This window comes from Tetrahymena thermophila, assembly GCF_000189635.1.
Source record: "Tetrahymena thermophila SB210 genomic scaffold scf_8253815, whole genome shotgun sequence".
Taxonomy (NCBI): domain Eukaryota; phylum Ciliophora; class Oligohymenophorea; order Hymenostomatida; family Tetrahymenidae; genus Tetrahymena; species Tetrahymena thermophila.
The window spans coordinates 304,924-319,645 of NW_002475926.1; the positions used below are offsets into that span (position 1 = coordinate 304,924).

General features: G+C 23.3%; 2 protein-coding genes across 2 annotated transcripts; both read right to left on the bottom strand. All coding sequences in view use genetic code 6, as the record gives it.

Annotated features, from left to right (window-relative positions):
- Positions 1-832: 832 nt before the first annotated feature.
- On the bottom strand, positions 833-4,073 carry TTHERM_00497710 (Fes/CIP4-like domain protein; the record flags this gene model as incomplete). Its single annotated transcript, XM_001027959.3, has 10 exons — positions 3,888-4,073; positions 3,665-3,822; positions 3,245-3,452; positions 3,066-3,181; positions 2,670-2,769; positions 2,536-2,613; positions 2,105-2,476; positions 1,905-2,048; positions 1,074-1,850; positions 833-892 (listed from the first exon to the last, which is right to left on the bottom strand). Exons 1-10 carry the CDS (start codon positions 3,978-3,980, stop codon positions 833-835), a joined length of 2,106 nt encoding a protein of 701 aa, XP_001027959.2. The 5' UTR covers positions 3,981-4,073.
- A 421-nt stretch (positions 4,074-4,494) lies between these two features.
- On the bottom strand, positions 4,495-13,924 carry TTHERM_00497720 (transmembrane protein, putative; the record flags this gene model as incomplete). Its single annotated transcript, XM_001027960.2, has 4 exons — positions 4,495-4,937; positions 5,008-10,341; positions 10,481-11,725; positions 11,782-13,924. 4 exons carry the CDS (start codon positions 13,922-13,924, stop codon positions 4,495-4,497), a joined length of 9,165 nt encoding a protein of 3,054 aa, XP_001027960.2.
- Positions 13,925-14,722: the final 798 nt, after the last annotated feature.

The window sequence follows — 14,722 nt, forward strand, 5'->3', positions numbered from 1 at the left end:
ATTTTGTAAAATAAACGCTTTCCAAATTTATAAATTGATTGAGAAGGGAATTACACTCAAATAATCTGCAAAATTTAGTATCAATACAATATATATTTTAATACTTTTTCAAAAATGTGTGATATTCTTTTATAACTTACTTAATTAGCTTTTTTGCAGTTTAATTTAGAAAGATGTTAACTCATTTAAATATAAATATGGTTTTTTTTCTGATATAAACGGATGTCTTATCTAAGATATTCCTTTTATAAAGAAATGTAAATGACCTTTTAATAACAAAGTAAATATATTTTTTTACATGTATATTTAATTATTTATATCATAAAAGCCATTAAATATTTAATAAAAAACGTATGAATAATAATTTTGAGTTATTCATTAGTAGTTAAATTTTATTGTAAAAATGTGCTTTAAAATATTAAAATATAAATAATTACTACCTTAACCAATTAAATTTAAAATTTTAACCATGAAATTTTAGAAATATTAGATGATTAAAAGAGATAGCTAAGAACTTTAAGTTATTTGTTTAAAACTATCAAAAGATTTGAAATAGAAAATAAATAATTTTTTAAGATAACTTAATATGATAAAGTAAACTTCAATTTTTTACTAATTTAAACTTTTAAAGATAAATAAAAATACATCCCATCAAAAATATACAAGTAATTAGTTAAAATACATCTAAAATTTGTTAAGAAATAAAAAATAGCTCATTTTTTAAGTATTCATTTTGAACCATTTATTTTTCCCCTTTTTTAAATTAAATTAATTTGTTAAATTTTTGAATTAATTTATTACTCTTTTTATTTATTTTTAATTATTTTAGGTCTCATAAACTATTTATACTATTAACTTATCTATTTTACTAAACATGAGAATCTATTGTTTGCTTTTATATTTAATAAAATTTATTGTTAAAGAGTATTTTAAAATAAATAAATAAAACAAATTAATATCGTATCTTTTTTTCTAAAAAAATATATTTAATTTGCTTTGTAATAAATTTTTAAAGATAATTATTGTAACATTTAAATTATTAATTAGATTATATAAGTATAATATGTGCTTACATTAAGAGTCTTTAATTAATCTTCTGTCAGATAGAATAACTTTGCAAATTTAGATAATAAAAATTTAATTTCTCTTATATCAATTTCAAAAAGAAGCATGTTTTAAAGCAGAGAAACTAATTATCCAAAACACATATTTCTTTCTCTTTACTAGGTTTCTTTCAAATTTTCTCCTTTCTTTAACTCTTAACATCCCTTTAGTTCTTCAAAAGCTGAATCAAATATTGCTGATTCCCAAAAATCTCTACTCTTCCAAAGGTAATGATTCATAATTTGTTAGTATAAATAAACTTTAGAAGTAACATATTCTTTTTTTTATTGCTCTTCATTTTAATTTGGCTGATTTTATTCATTTTCATTTTATCCATTTTATTTAGATTCTTCCTCATCTTAGGGATTTCTTTCTTAAGAATTAACAACAGATTAGCTCATCTCATTTTGCTATTTTAATGAATCACTATTTTAATTTTAAATTTAATCTTTATTTATATTATCATCCCTTTCATTTTCTTTATTTTAAGCTTCATCTGTTTCAACAATTCTATATTTTATTACTTAAGATTAGATTGCATTATATTAAGTGGAAGCACTAGAACCATTTACGCTTTGTGTTCTTTCTTAGCTTTGTTCAATTTATTTATTGTATTAATCTATATCCTCCTTTTTCATAAATTAAGAAACCTAAGGAATTTAAACTTCTTGTTTGCTGAGGGTAAAATATGTGAAGCTTAAAACTAATAGCTATCTTGAGTACTTACTATCTCTAAATTTAAAGCACTTAAAAAAATAATTATAAGTTTGGTATTGCTATGAATAAAAAAATGTAATTACTGCATTTAAACAACAATTAAATAGGCATGTTAGTGCTTAAAATCCTTGAATATTAAGAGTAAATTTATTTTAAATTCTAAATATTTACATAATGAATGTAAATATCTTTGAATATTCTATATCTTCTAAAGTTTTATGATAAAACTACATTTAATTTAATAATATTTGCATATTAATTTAGATATTTTTTTATAATTTACTTCATCGTATTGATCTGTTGTAATTATCTAATCATTCCAAGCTTTTATAACTAAATCTAAAACATACTTTATTTTATCATTTGATTCAGAAGCTTCACATTCATAAATTAGCTAACCTTCTTCAACAGATTTTTTAATCATTAACTCTGATTATTAATCTAGTTTTAATTATTAATTTTCTTTAATCCTTTCCATACTGCAATCTATGAAACTAACAAACTATTCGTATTATATTTACTAATATAAGGGTTTATTAGACTTATTTTATTCAATAAACTTTTTCATATCTACACTTAAATCTAACTTATGAAGTACTTCTGCAAATAATTATATTTAGAACTCAATATTTTTATAAAATGAAGTCTCGAACATCTAATTATAAAATATCATTTATTATTTTTGTAAAATATGTATTTTCCTTTAATTTTTACGAGCATTTTAAGGATGCTATCATGTATTCTTTCATTCCTCTCTTCCTCTTACTTCTAGAATGCTTACATCACTTTCCACTTGTTTTATAAATGTAAATGTTAAGACTTCAAGAATAAAATGTAGTTTTTTTTACTTAGTCTGGGTAAAAGTACTCAACACAATAATTATAATCTTTTAGGCTTTCTTAGAATACATATTTGAATTCAGCAACTTCTCTTTCAGTTTGTGAAACTCTTTGTTTAGTTTATAATAATATTTAATGCTTTTAGTTTTTTAGAATATCATACAGTTATTAAAGTAGCAATCATTATTAAGTTAATCAAAAAAATTAAAATACTTATGAACTAAATTTTTGAATTGATAAGAAAAGAACACATATTTTTATTTTGATTACAAATAAAATACTATTTGTAAAAACAATAAATAAACCTAAATTATGAAATTTCTTTAAAAAAGTAACAATAACTATTGGAACCTATTTGATAATCTTATTCTCAATAACAACGCTACTAATTAATTATTAATTTACTTTAATCTATGTTTATCTTTTTTATCTTAAACAGTGCTAGAAGTTACCCTATAAATTTAGTTCTAAACTTAAAGGTCATCAAAGTCCCTCTTTGATTTCAAATACCTCAATCTAGTCTTTTAATGAAAAATAAAAAGATTGCCTTAAAACTCATTTTTTTAAATTTCAAATTTTTTTACTTTTTCTAATGTTTCAATAGAATTTTATAGTTCTTTTTCCAATCTTTTGCTTTCTTAAAATAGTATTTTAGCGTTTGTATCCTATTCTTTTAATATATCCCTTAAATATTCCACAACATATTGCTTAATATTTTCTGAAAGGCTATTTGTTTATTAAGCACGCTATTATAACTCCACACTATATAAATTAATCATATTTCCTACATCTCTATTTTAATAAAAATGAGTAAGTAAAAACAGCTAATTTTATTAAAACTGGTTTAAATGCGTATAAAAAAATATTTTATCAAATGAAGTAAGAAATTTTATTAAATTTTGAGTAAATCTATATCCATATTTTAGATTCATAAAATTTTTATCACTATGGTATTGTTTTATTTGCATTTAAACTCTAATTAATTTAAATTTATGCTACTATACCCTTTAGATTAACAAAGCCTTTTCATATTATTACAAATTCTCATCAAATTTTTAGAATATTCTGCCTCAACCTATGCTCTTTCGCTCAATAAATTTGTGAATTCTTCAAAGATTTTACGGCGATCCTATGAATGTTTTCTAACACTATCTCCTCTATCCTATTGTCATTAAAAAATAATATCAATCAATCTGTAAGTAGCAAAATCTCAGTTAAAAATTCTACCCATAAATCCTCAAAAATAAGGGGTATGCTATTAACAACACTTTCAGGTACCTAAATCTAATTTGGATCTACCTATTGCCTTTCTAAATTCATTTAAATTATTGAAATGTTTATATTTTTTTATCTTATGATTATGTATAGATGAGTTTTCTCCTAAAAATTAACAAAAAATATATAATAATAAATAAAATATCAATAAAGACACGAATGAGCAAAAAACCTTTTATATTTTATAAACTATTAGCTTAATAATAATATTCTTTTACTAATATTCCTGATGATAAAATTAATTCTGATAAAATTATATATAATTTTAATAAAAGGCAGAATATTTAATCATTTTAATTCTATATTTTCAAAATGTATTATTAATTTAACTTAACTCATTCATACACAATTCAAATAATTTTTAAATTATCTAAAAAAATGTAAGAAGTAAGATATTTATAAACTTTAAAAATAATTTTTATCTATAAATTTTAAAATATTTTTGTATTTAATAAATAAATTAAATATCTTATTTTTGCTTCAAAAATTTAATTCACTTAACATTTATTTTATAAAATAAAACAATCAAATTCATATAAAAAAAAAAAATAATATATTCTCAATTTTATTGGTCATCCTTGCCTAGTTAATAATTTTGTCTCCTGTGGCTTTTAGGTTTCTTAAATTCCTAAGTTTATTTTATAGCATTTATCTCAGAACTAGCAAGTTAAACAAAGCACTTTTATAAAGACTCAGTTAAATCTCCTTATTCAACAGCATCTTAGCTCATGAGCTAATTTGTATCTTAACTAATTTTAGAAATTAAACGTTAAGGAGAGTTTTTGCATTCTGTATCAGAAATTAAAGGAGTTAAATTTTTTGTTTGATCATCTTAAAAAGTTTCAGCAAAATTAGATTGTCTCTTTTTAAAAATAGAATTCTGATGAGATACTACAGGTGTATAATCTCTTGGAGTATCTTGATATATTTACATCTTTGATTTATTCATAATACCTTAAAGCTAACTTAACATATTTGTATGTTCCTAATTCTTTGATTACTCTTTATATAAAAATTTAATATATTTTTTTAAATTTAATATAAATTAAAAAATAAATTGTTAATAATTTACTTGCTTAAGACTATGTTAAAGATCTATTAAGCATTTAAGATTATAATTTATTCAGATTTTGATTAAGATTTTCTAATTTTATCTTTGTTTAATTTAAATATACTTTTCTCCAGTTCATTAAAACTCTTCCACTTTTTTTTTCATTTAGTTTCATTTTAGATGTAAATATTCTGCAACATAACTTTTGCACAATATATTTAAGCAGTTTATTTGCACTACTAGTCTAATTGTCTAGCTTGAATTTAATGATAACCAAAATCATATAACCCATATAGCAGTAATGAATTATTCCCATTAAAATTTAAAATACTTAACTAGAATATTACCTGCTCATGTAAAATAAAAAAATGCTAGGTATCAATAGTAAATAGGATATTAATTCTAACTTGAAAAGTGAGTTACTCTTAAAGGGTTAGAATTTCATGACTATTAGGACATAAGAGAAAATTATGATTATGCTCAAAATTAATATAAAATCCTAGTAATCATTTAAAAGGGTTGTAATGATAATGATGATTATTTTTAAATACATTCTGCAAAACTCCCAAAAGTAGTAATTAGGTTTAAATTCTACATAGAAAAACCCATATTTATATTTTAATATGCACTTATCAAAATTTTCATTATTTTTACCTTTGTCTTTTCTTAAATAGTATAATTGAACTAAAGGTGCAAAAACCCAAAAGAGTAAATTTGGTAGGACAAAACTATTGCTGAATTTGATATATGATTCGTCATCACAATTTATTAAAATATTGATAATTTAAAATTTTTGATCTCCTATTTTACGACATGATAAAGCTTTAGTGAAAAAAGACAGACAGTCAGGCTAAAAAAAAAGAAATACTATGTTAAACATTGTGTATTTATGGTAGTTTCCAACGCCTTTTAATTTTAATTTATTCATAACAGCAAGAAGAATTAAGAATAGAAGAAAAGTTAAGAATGGCAGTAAAGATTAACCAACTATCATAATTCTTTCTTCTCCATAGTTTTTATACATATCTGAGCTAAATAAACATTATGTACTAATTACAAGCTTACTTGAAGGTGAACCTGCAGCTGAGGGTATAGAAGATAAGAATGAAGGGATAAACTTCATATAAAATGTGAAAAGCAGGGAAGATAGCTGCAAATAATTAATTAAAACTTTAATATAGTATGATGATTCATCTAATGTGCAGCTCTTTGAAAAAGGAAGTAGCTTGAGAAATCTGAAATAATAACAAAGAGATTCATAGGTATATCTACCCATAAATAAAAATATACTCATGTATAGATATAAGAAAACCACTATCACTGAAACACTTATTATGGTTTTTTAGTAAAACTCATTACTGCATTCCTAACATTAGAACTGCTAAAATGACTGAGAATATCTTTTCCCCCATACCTGACCTATAGTATCGCATTTTTCACAAATAGGCCCTAAATACCCTTCAATGCAACCATTAATTGAATCCACCTATTCACTACAAATGTCTGGGTTCATAAAATTGCATTATAATATTTCATCTGTCTAGTTATTAGATCTCCAATAACCATCCTCCAATGTCATTTAGTTGCCAAAACAATTTGATACAAAGTTAGGACATTACTTACAAACTTGAGAATTTATTATCTTAATATCATTATTTTGCAAATATTGACTATAGTCAACTTATGGGTCACTTAGTGAATACATACCTTAAGTACATTCTTGGCAGCTAATAAGGGTAATATATGATTAATTTATTGATTCAGAGTCTATTTGCGTTTAAGAAGAAGCAAGAATTTCTCCTTATTTGCAAGGTCTAAAAGATACAAGAGTTGGAACATTTACAGAATATCCTAATGAATTAAAATTAAATTATATACTAACAGAACTTATTGATACTAATGGTAGCGAAGTTAGAGTTAAAGACTCAAAACTGAACATTTTTGTAATTTCATCATATTATTTAATTCCAATCAAGGATTATCCTTTTAATTCAATAAAACTATTTTCCTTTGTTTAGGAAGTAGCATTCTAATTAATCTCTACTTGAATAAAGTAAGAGTTTAATTCTTACATAACTGTTTATTCATAAATATTATTCTTATACTTCGTTTAATTCACTGATAAAGGTCTTCTATCATCATCTAACAGCTAGATTTTTAGCTAAAATAAACCTCCGCTTTACTGATTACTAAAATTTATGGATTTTTAAATGTTATTCAATATACCTTCATAAATTTTAATGTAATTTTGTGTTTCTGTTAAAGGGTCTAATTATTAAACTTAAAATACTTAAGGTAAAGTTCCTATATTATTTCCATATATTTCTGCAAAATTATACTACATTAAACAATTAAGCAAATATTTTTTCCATAAATTAACATCTAAATTGATTATTCTTATAGCACCTCCGATGCTTGCTGAGCTATTTGTTATAGAACTATACGAGTCTATAGTAAACTGATTGATGTTATTCAAGTAAATGCTTCCTCCGCTTCCACTTACTTTATTTTGGTAAAAGACTGAGTTATATATTTAAAATCCTTAAACTATGTCTTATGCATATAAGCTGCCACCAAGGACGCCTTAATTATTTTAAAATTTGCTTTTATTAATTTAAATTACTGTGTTAGTCAAGAACTGAATATTCCCTTCGTTACTTTAATAATTTAGATTACTTATATTTACACTGGTAGTCTTTATTGCAATCAGTATATTTTGGGTGTTAATTTTATCAATAGTAGATGGAAAAGTGTTATTAAAAATATTTCCTCCATCAAATGTTAGTGCATCTATAGAAAGAACAACAGTACCCTAATTTTGCAAATTATAAGATTTATCTGTTAATAAAAGTTATAAATCTCTATTATTTTATGCTGTAAAGTTAGAGATTTATTAAGAAATAATACCAATTAATTAAATGAAATATGTGTTTTACTACTTAAGAGAGTTTGAACAATTATATATCAATATATTTTAGAATATGATATTTGTGCTCTAAAATATATCGATTAAAGAGTTAAACATACTATTTTATACTGTTAAGTTTCTAATTGTTATTTATGCTGTTTTCATAGAATATATTAGAGATTAATTAAGTGTGTTAATTTTCAAATTGTCAATAATCATATTGCTGATAACTAAATTTTAGCAATTTGTAAAATTGAATAAATAATATTTTGAATTTATTTATTAATTTTAGACCTCTAGTAATCTATTACCTGAAATAAGTGATAAGTTACTAATATTAAAGCCGCTTAAAATAATATTATTCTTTTAATTAAACAGTAATTGTGTGTTTTGTGATAAAGTTTGATTAGAAAGAGAAATATTCTATAAGATAAAATTTTAAGAATTCTGGTTTAACTTAATTATTTGTTGGGAGTTAGTTAAATCTAAACTAAAGCTATCCATTTATAAGTCGAAATTCATACTTTAAAAAGAGTTTTGTTAAATTTAAAGACTATTTTGATTCTGATTCTATGGCCTAAATACTATACTTAGAGAGTTTTGATTCAAAAAATTCATATTATCTATGTAACTACCAATATACACAGAAAGAAAGTATAAAAGGGAAAGACTTCTAGTAGCATAGGCTTATTAAAAAGAAGTGAGTGAAGTAATAAAATTTTAGTACTAGATTTAGAAATAGCAGTTAGCATTCTGTGATAGAGAAGTTGCAGAATAACTATTCTCATAAAGCCCATAATTTATTTTTTTTTCAAAAATTGTATTTGAGGCTACTCCTATATAATTTACCAATCTTTCTGTAGATATCAAATTCGCATATAGAATTTTAGAGTCATTAAGTGTTAAGGTATCGACTAAAAGGATAGAACCAGTTTAGGCTTGAATATACAGAGATTCTATTCTGTTGACAAATACAACAATAATTTTGTTTTCATCTATTAATCTTATATCTGTAATTCTATCTTTTCTATTATATCTTCTTGCGTAACCAACAAAAGATAGACTATTCTAGAAATATACGTTAATTTAGAAGAAAGAACATATCAGCAAATATTAATTACCAAAAACTATTTACTTCCATTCATTGTCAGGAAAAGATAAATAAGTTATAAATGAATAATCTTAGAGACTTAATATTATAATATACCTTTCACTTTAAAAATTAATGAAAGCTCTTTAATTTGTTAAATCGAATTGTATAAGTTAAATAACTTTCAATACGCTACCATATATTTGAGAAGTAATTTAATTGACAGCTGACTGTAGAGGTTAACTATCAAATTCTAAAAAAGAAGAAGTATTAATTTAATGTATATTTCCAATATTGTCTAAGCAAATAAAATTATCTGATGAGTACATTTATATTTAGGAGATTGGATTAATATTATTTAGTTTGAATTATACATAGATAAGTTTTCCAATTATTAAATCATAAACACCGACTCTTCCTTAATCTGTTCCATAAACATATTACCATTTATTTGACTGAGAAGATCCAACTAAAAGGCTTGTTGTTATATCTTCGAGAGCATTTAATTAAATTTTATTTATAAGACTTTGATTAAAAAAGTCGTAATCGACAATATAATTATCAGAAGTATTAATAATTAATCTGTCTGCGTTTTGTAATAATACTCTTTTAAATTAATAGTCAGTTAATTTTTGATTTGGAGAGTTTTATGAAAATTGATTTCCTAAATCAAAATAAATAAGAATTTAAGATTAAAAAAAGAAAATGAATCTATTTAAAGCTCCTCTTTAAATTTATCTCATATCTAAAATGTTAAGAGTGAAATAGCTATAAAAAGTCATTTCTTAATTTTAGTACATATAAATATTATTATTGTAATCTGCTATTATGAAATAGATGCCTCCTTATTAGTTTATCTGAAAGTAGTGATTAGCAGGTCTACTATAAATCCTTTGGTAAGGCCTCGTGAACAGGCAATAGTTTTGTCTCCATACTCTTTGACCGTTATAAATTAAAGCAGTGTTTGATTTAAAGTCTAATTAATAATCGATCGGGGGAGGCAAAACACCAGCCTATATTTCCTCTATAGAATATGTAGAGTCTGTAGTTTTTTATGCATTATTTAAGACATTCTAAAAATTACCAAAGACATCAATATAGTTAAACATAGTATTATCATCATCATAAACCATTTTAACAACTTATCCAACTTTATTTTATTAATAAGTATTAGTCATAAATCCTGCTTATGAGTATGTTGTCAAACTATATAAAAGGATCTAGCCATATTAAATTTAAGTTGTGTAATAGGCGATTAATGATTAACTTTTAATATATAAATATCCTGCAAATGCTCCTCCTGATGGTTATATATATGACATGTATTAAAGTGTTCCTCTGAGGTAAATATAAATTGCTTTTAAATTATTAATAAAATTAATTTATTTTTATTAAAATATATTTTAAAATTAAATATTATTTTAATTAAAAACTTTTTTGAATAAATAAATAAAATGTGCTTAATAATTATTTTTAATAACATATAATGAAATTACCTGCAGAAGTCATAACGACTATATGCTAATCATATATAGAAAATGTGATAATTGGATATGCAACATCAGAGAGACCTTTTAAGTAAGAACCTGTGAAAGTATATACTTCAATATATGTTTTATACACAAAAACTTACTAATTAGCTTAATCAACCAATATAGAAGCTCCTGCTAAAATATCTTGTAATAAAATCTATTGAAATAAGGAATAATTGCTAGTTCTATCAAAGAAAACTAAATTCTATTTGTTAATTAAACAAACAGCAATTTAAGCTGGAAATAGACATTGTTGATAGTTGTCTATATTAAGCGTGCTCTATGAGGATAGGACAGTTTATTAATTTAACTTCAATGAAAATTTTATTAATCCATCACCATACAAAAATATTTCTTATGTATTCTCATCCAAAAATAAACTATTTATTTTCTTAAGAAGGCATTACTATGAGGATAACTTCAAAGAATACTTTAAATTAGGTTGTGAAAAGTTTCTTAGTATAATTTCATTGCTAATGTATGCTATTAAAACTTAAAGAGAGTCAGAAATTTAAAAGTTCTAGATAGGTTCAGTATTAGTAGAAAAAGTAATAGTTTCTAGCAGTTGGTCAGTGTGCAAAGAAAAACAATTAATGACAGAAGTAAATACGAAATACCTTCCTAGAATAAAACTCTGAAAAACTTTATTTATGTTGTCTGCTTAATTAGTAGAGAGAGAATTAAAAACTATCTAAAATAGTTTCCTGTCATTATACATAGGAGCTACTCTTAGTTAGCCAGCTAAAGAACCTGTTATTATTAATGACTAAGCTTTGTTTGAAAGAGCTGTGACAACATATTAAGTAGGTGTATAAGTAAATCTACCATAAGGGGTGAAAATAGAATCTTAACCAATAGTATAATATACTTCATAAGTGAGAGATGTATAACTAAGAGGTTGCAATGGAACTAGTATAATTACATTTTAGCCATAATTGTTCACTGTTTTTTTAAACTAAACAAAATCAGTTGCATAAAAATAAGTACCAATTTACGTTTAAGAGTTACTACTTACGTCAAAATAAAGAGTTGAATAATAATTGTAATCGAGAATTTAATTTAACTAGATTCCTAGCAGATATTTCCCCTCTTCAAAACTTTTTATTATAAATACCTTTCCAATTGTCACAGAAAATGTCTATAGCACTTACAAGTTTTAATCAAAGACTGTCAAAGTTAAATTACTATCAAATATTACAATATGAGTACCTAAAAAATTATTTTTAAAGTTAATAAAGCTATATTTAATCAATTAAAAATAATACCTCCTGTTATGCTGAAAAATTGACTACAAGTGATGGCGTACGGACTTTAGAACTGAAGCAAAGAGTTCTATATAGTTTATTGTGATAGTTTAATAGTGTAAATAGAAATAAGGTTGCTTGTATTGATGGTGATTATTTAGTTTTATTCTGTTAAAAAAGTGTTTACTAATGTGGTGAATTAAATTTAATTATTTTGTGCAACTGTTTGTCTTGAACTATCTATCACAATAGCATTATTATTAATTATTAAACATATATATTGGCTGTTTACTAAGATGTTATTATATTGTGTGGAATCGATTGGATAAATTTACTAGTCTAGCTAGTTAAATAAGTTAAATATGATTATTTAGTTACTGAAAAGAGCAACTATATAAGTTTATTGATAATCAAGAATATTCAAGCATTTCTATCCTTATTGTCTTATTTAGTATAAGTACTCCGGCTTTAATGGGTCAATAGCTTTCCATACCATTATAAGTCCATCTTAAGAACAGGAAGAAATAAAGTAATGCTTTTCATTATATAACATCTTTGAAATTTAACCATTATTGGCAAAAATTCTATCTTAAAAGTCTTTAATAATAGATTTTGATTAGCTTATTTGTCCATCTATTATTTATGCTTCTTGATTTATAGAAATTATATAATTTTTCAATTTCTAATCATTTTAAAGTGCTTTTAGTAAGATCAAATATTTAGGATTCTTTATCAAGGATGCTAATTAGTTAAAACTTTTCGATGAAATTTATATATTTTATGGATTAGAACAATCAAAAATAACCTATCTTATGTCGATTATGCTGTTTGACAATAATGCGTAAATGTTTAAATTTTAATTGTCAAGAAGATAGTTAAAAGAAATTATATTGCTTGAGAATTGTAAATAGCCTAATTAAATCTATTATAAATTACTGATATTATAAACTAAAATCTAGTTATTTGCGTTAGAAATTAATAAAACTTATTGGGCAGATTATTAGTTTGGACAGAGATTTGCATTTAAGATTTACAAATTAAGTGGCTAGTAAGTTAATTAAATCTAATTGCATTATATGTTATTTGATTAATCAATTTAGTAAACAAACAAATATAGTGTGTTTTGAAAAATTAGATAATATTATTAAATTTGTTATTATTGAATTGATTTCCCATCAATAGACTATCCACTAATTGAATTGCAATAAAAATTTTATGTATTACCAAAGAGAAAAAGTTATTAATTTGTTTGCTGTTGAGATAAATATAGAACTTAAATTTAGAAACTTTATCGATTCTATGTCAAAATAAAATAATCGAAAAAACTGATTATTTTTGTTGGGGAAGTTAAATTAACTTGATCAAAACAAGAAGACAAACCTCCTTAACCTATAACGTTAAAGTATATTATAGAACCATCATCGTTGTAGGAAGTATATACTACTTAATTAGAGCCAAATATATAGACATTACTAAAAACTTTTGCATAACCTTTAACTACGGTTGTTAATACATTCGCAGTTGAATTAGTAGGAATCCATTCCAAAATTTGTTTTGTATTTGTGTTAAGTAGAAATAATCTATTTTATGCCAAAGAGATTGCTTAAATACCACTAGGAAATGAAACTGATGTAATAAATGACCCTGTGTACTAATCAATCATATTCATGAATGTACTATACACTAGATATATTAACTGATCTTTAGTACCAAAGTAAATATATTTGATTTATTGCCCATTATTAGTTGAAGTAGGAAAACTGTAAGAACTAGTACATTGATAAGTACTTTGGCAAACTCTACTACTTAAATTAGGGATTTCCTTACTTCCGCAAACTGAGACGCATCTTTACTAGATTTAGTTGCTAGAGTCTGTGTAATTCTATAGAAATTCCCATTTTTAGCACATCGTGTATTAACATATTCCTTGCTGAGTAAGTACAAATCCATCATAACATTAAGAACATGTTTGAGCTGCAGAGTTTGATGCTGAAGAGCACTATTTACAGCCTGAAATAGAACAAGATTAAGCTCTAGCTACCAGTAAAATTGTTATTAGAAAAATAAGCTATCTTACTTAAAACTTATATTCTGTTTTTATTAAGGCTCTCATATTATGCTTGTTTTTGTTAGTTTGTTTGAATATATATTATTTCAAATTCATAAATCAATATATAAAAGAATCACTTTAGGCTAATTAATTTAAAGAGCGAAATACACAGAACTCTATTTGTTTTCACTTAAAGATTTTCTATTTAGCTTACAAGTATATCATTTGAATATAGGCTCTCAAATTCTTAAAATAAACGTATTGCTTCTTTAACTTTGAATGCAAAATAAAAGTTAAAACTTTATAATTACTATGAAGTGAATAGATTTGCTTTAAAAAACACTGTATCTATTTGTTCTTTTTTGTTAAAGAATACATAAAAATAAAAAAATTTCTTTAATTTTTTTATTAAATTCAAGAATTTATTTCATTATAACTTCTGCGTTAAACAAATAATATAAAATGCATACTTAACTGTCTTTTAAAAAATAAAAAAATTTTGTTAAAAATTAACATTAACTTCGTGTTTAAATTTTTCTATTTTTACCTAAAAAATTAGAGTTAGATCGCTCTTTTTTATTTAGAAAATAAGATTTATTTCATTTTAAAATATAAAATAAATTAAAAATAATAAAACTTTTCTCTTTTTTTTATTCGGTTATTTATTCTAAATTTATTTTTAAAAAATAAGTAATTATTTTTATGTAGATTATTTTTCTGTTATATTCAAAGTGAGTCTGTAAATTTAACTTACAATGATAAAAATAAAAGTTTTCATAAATAATTTGATTTAAAATTATTAATTTAGAAATAAATAAAAAGTGTAAATGATTCTCAGTAACCAATCATTTCTCCTATTTTGTCATTTGATTCTTTGAAATGTTTTTTAATCCTTAGATATTCTTATGAAGT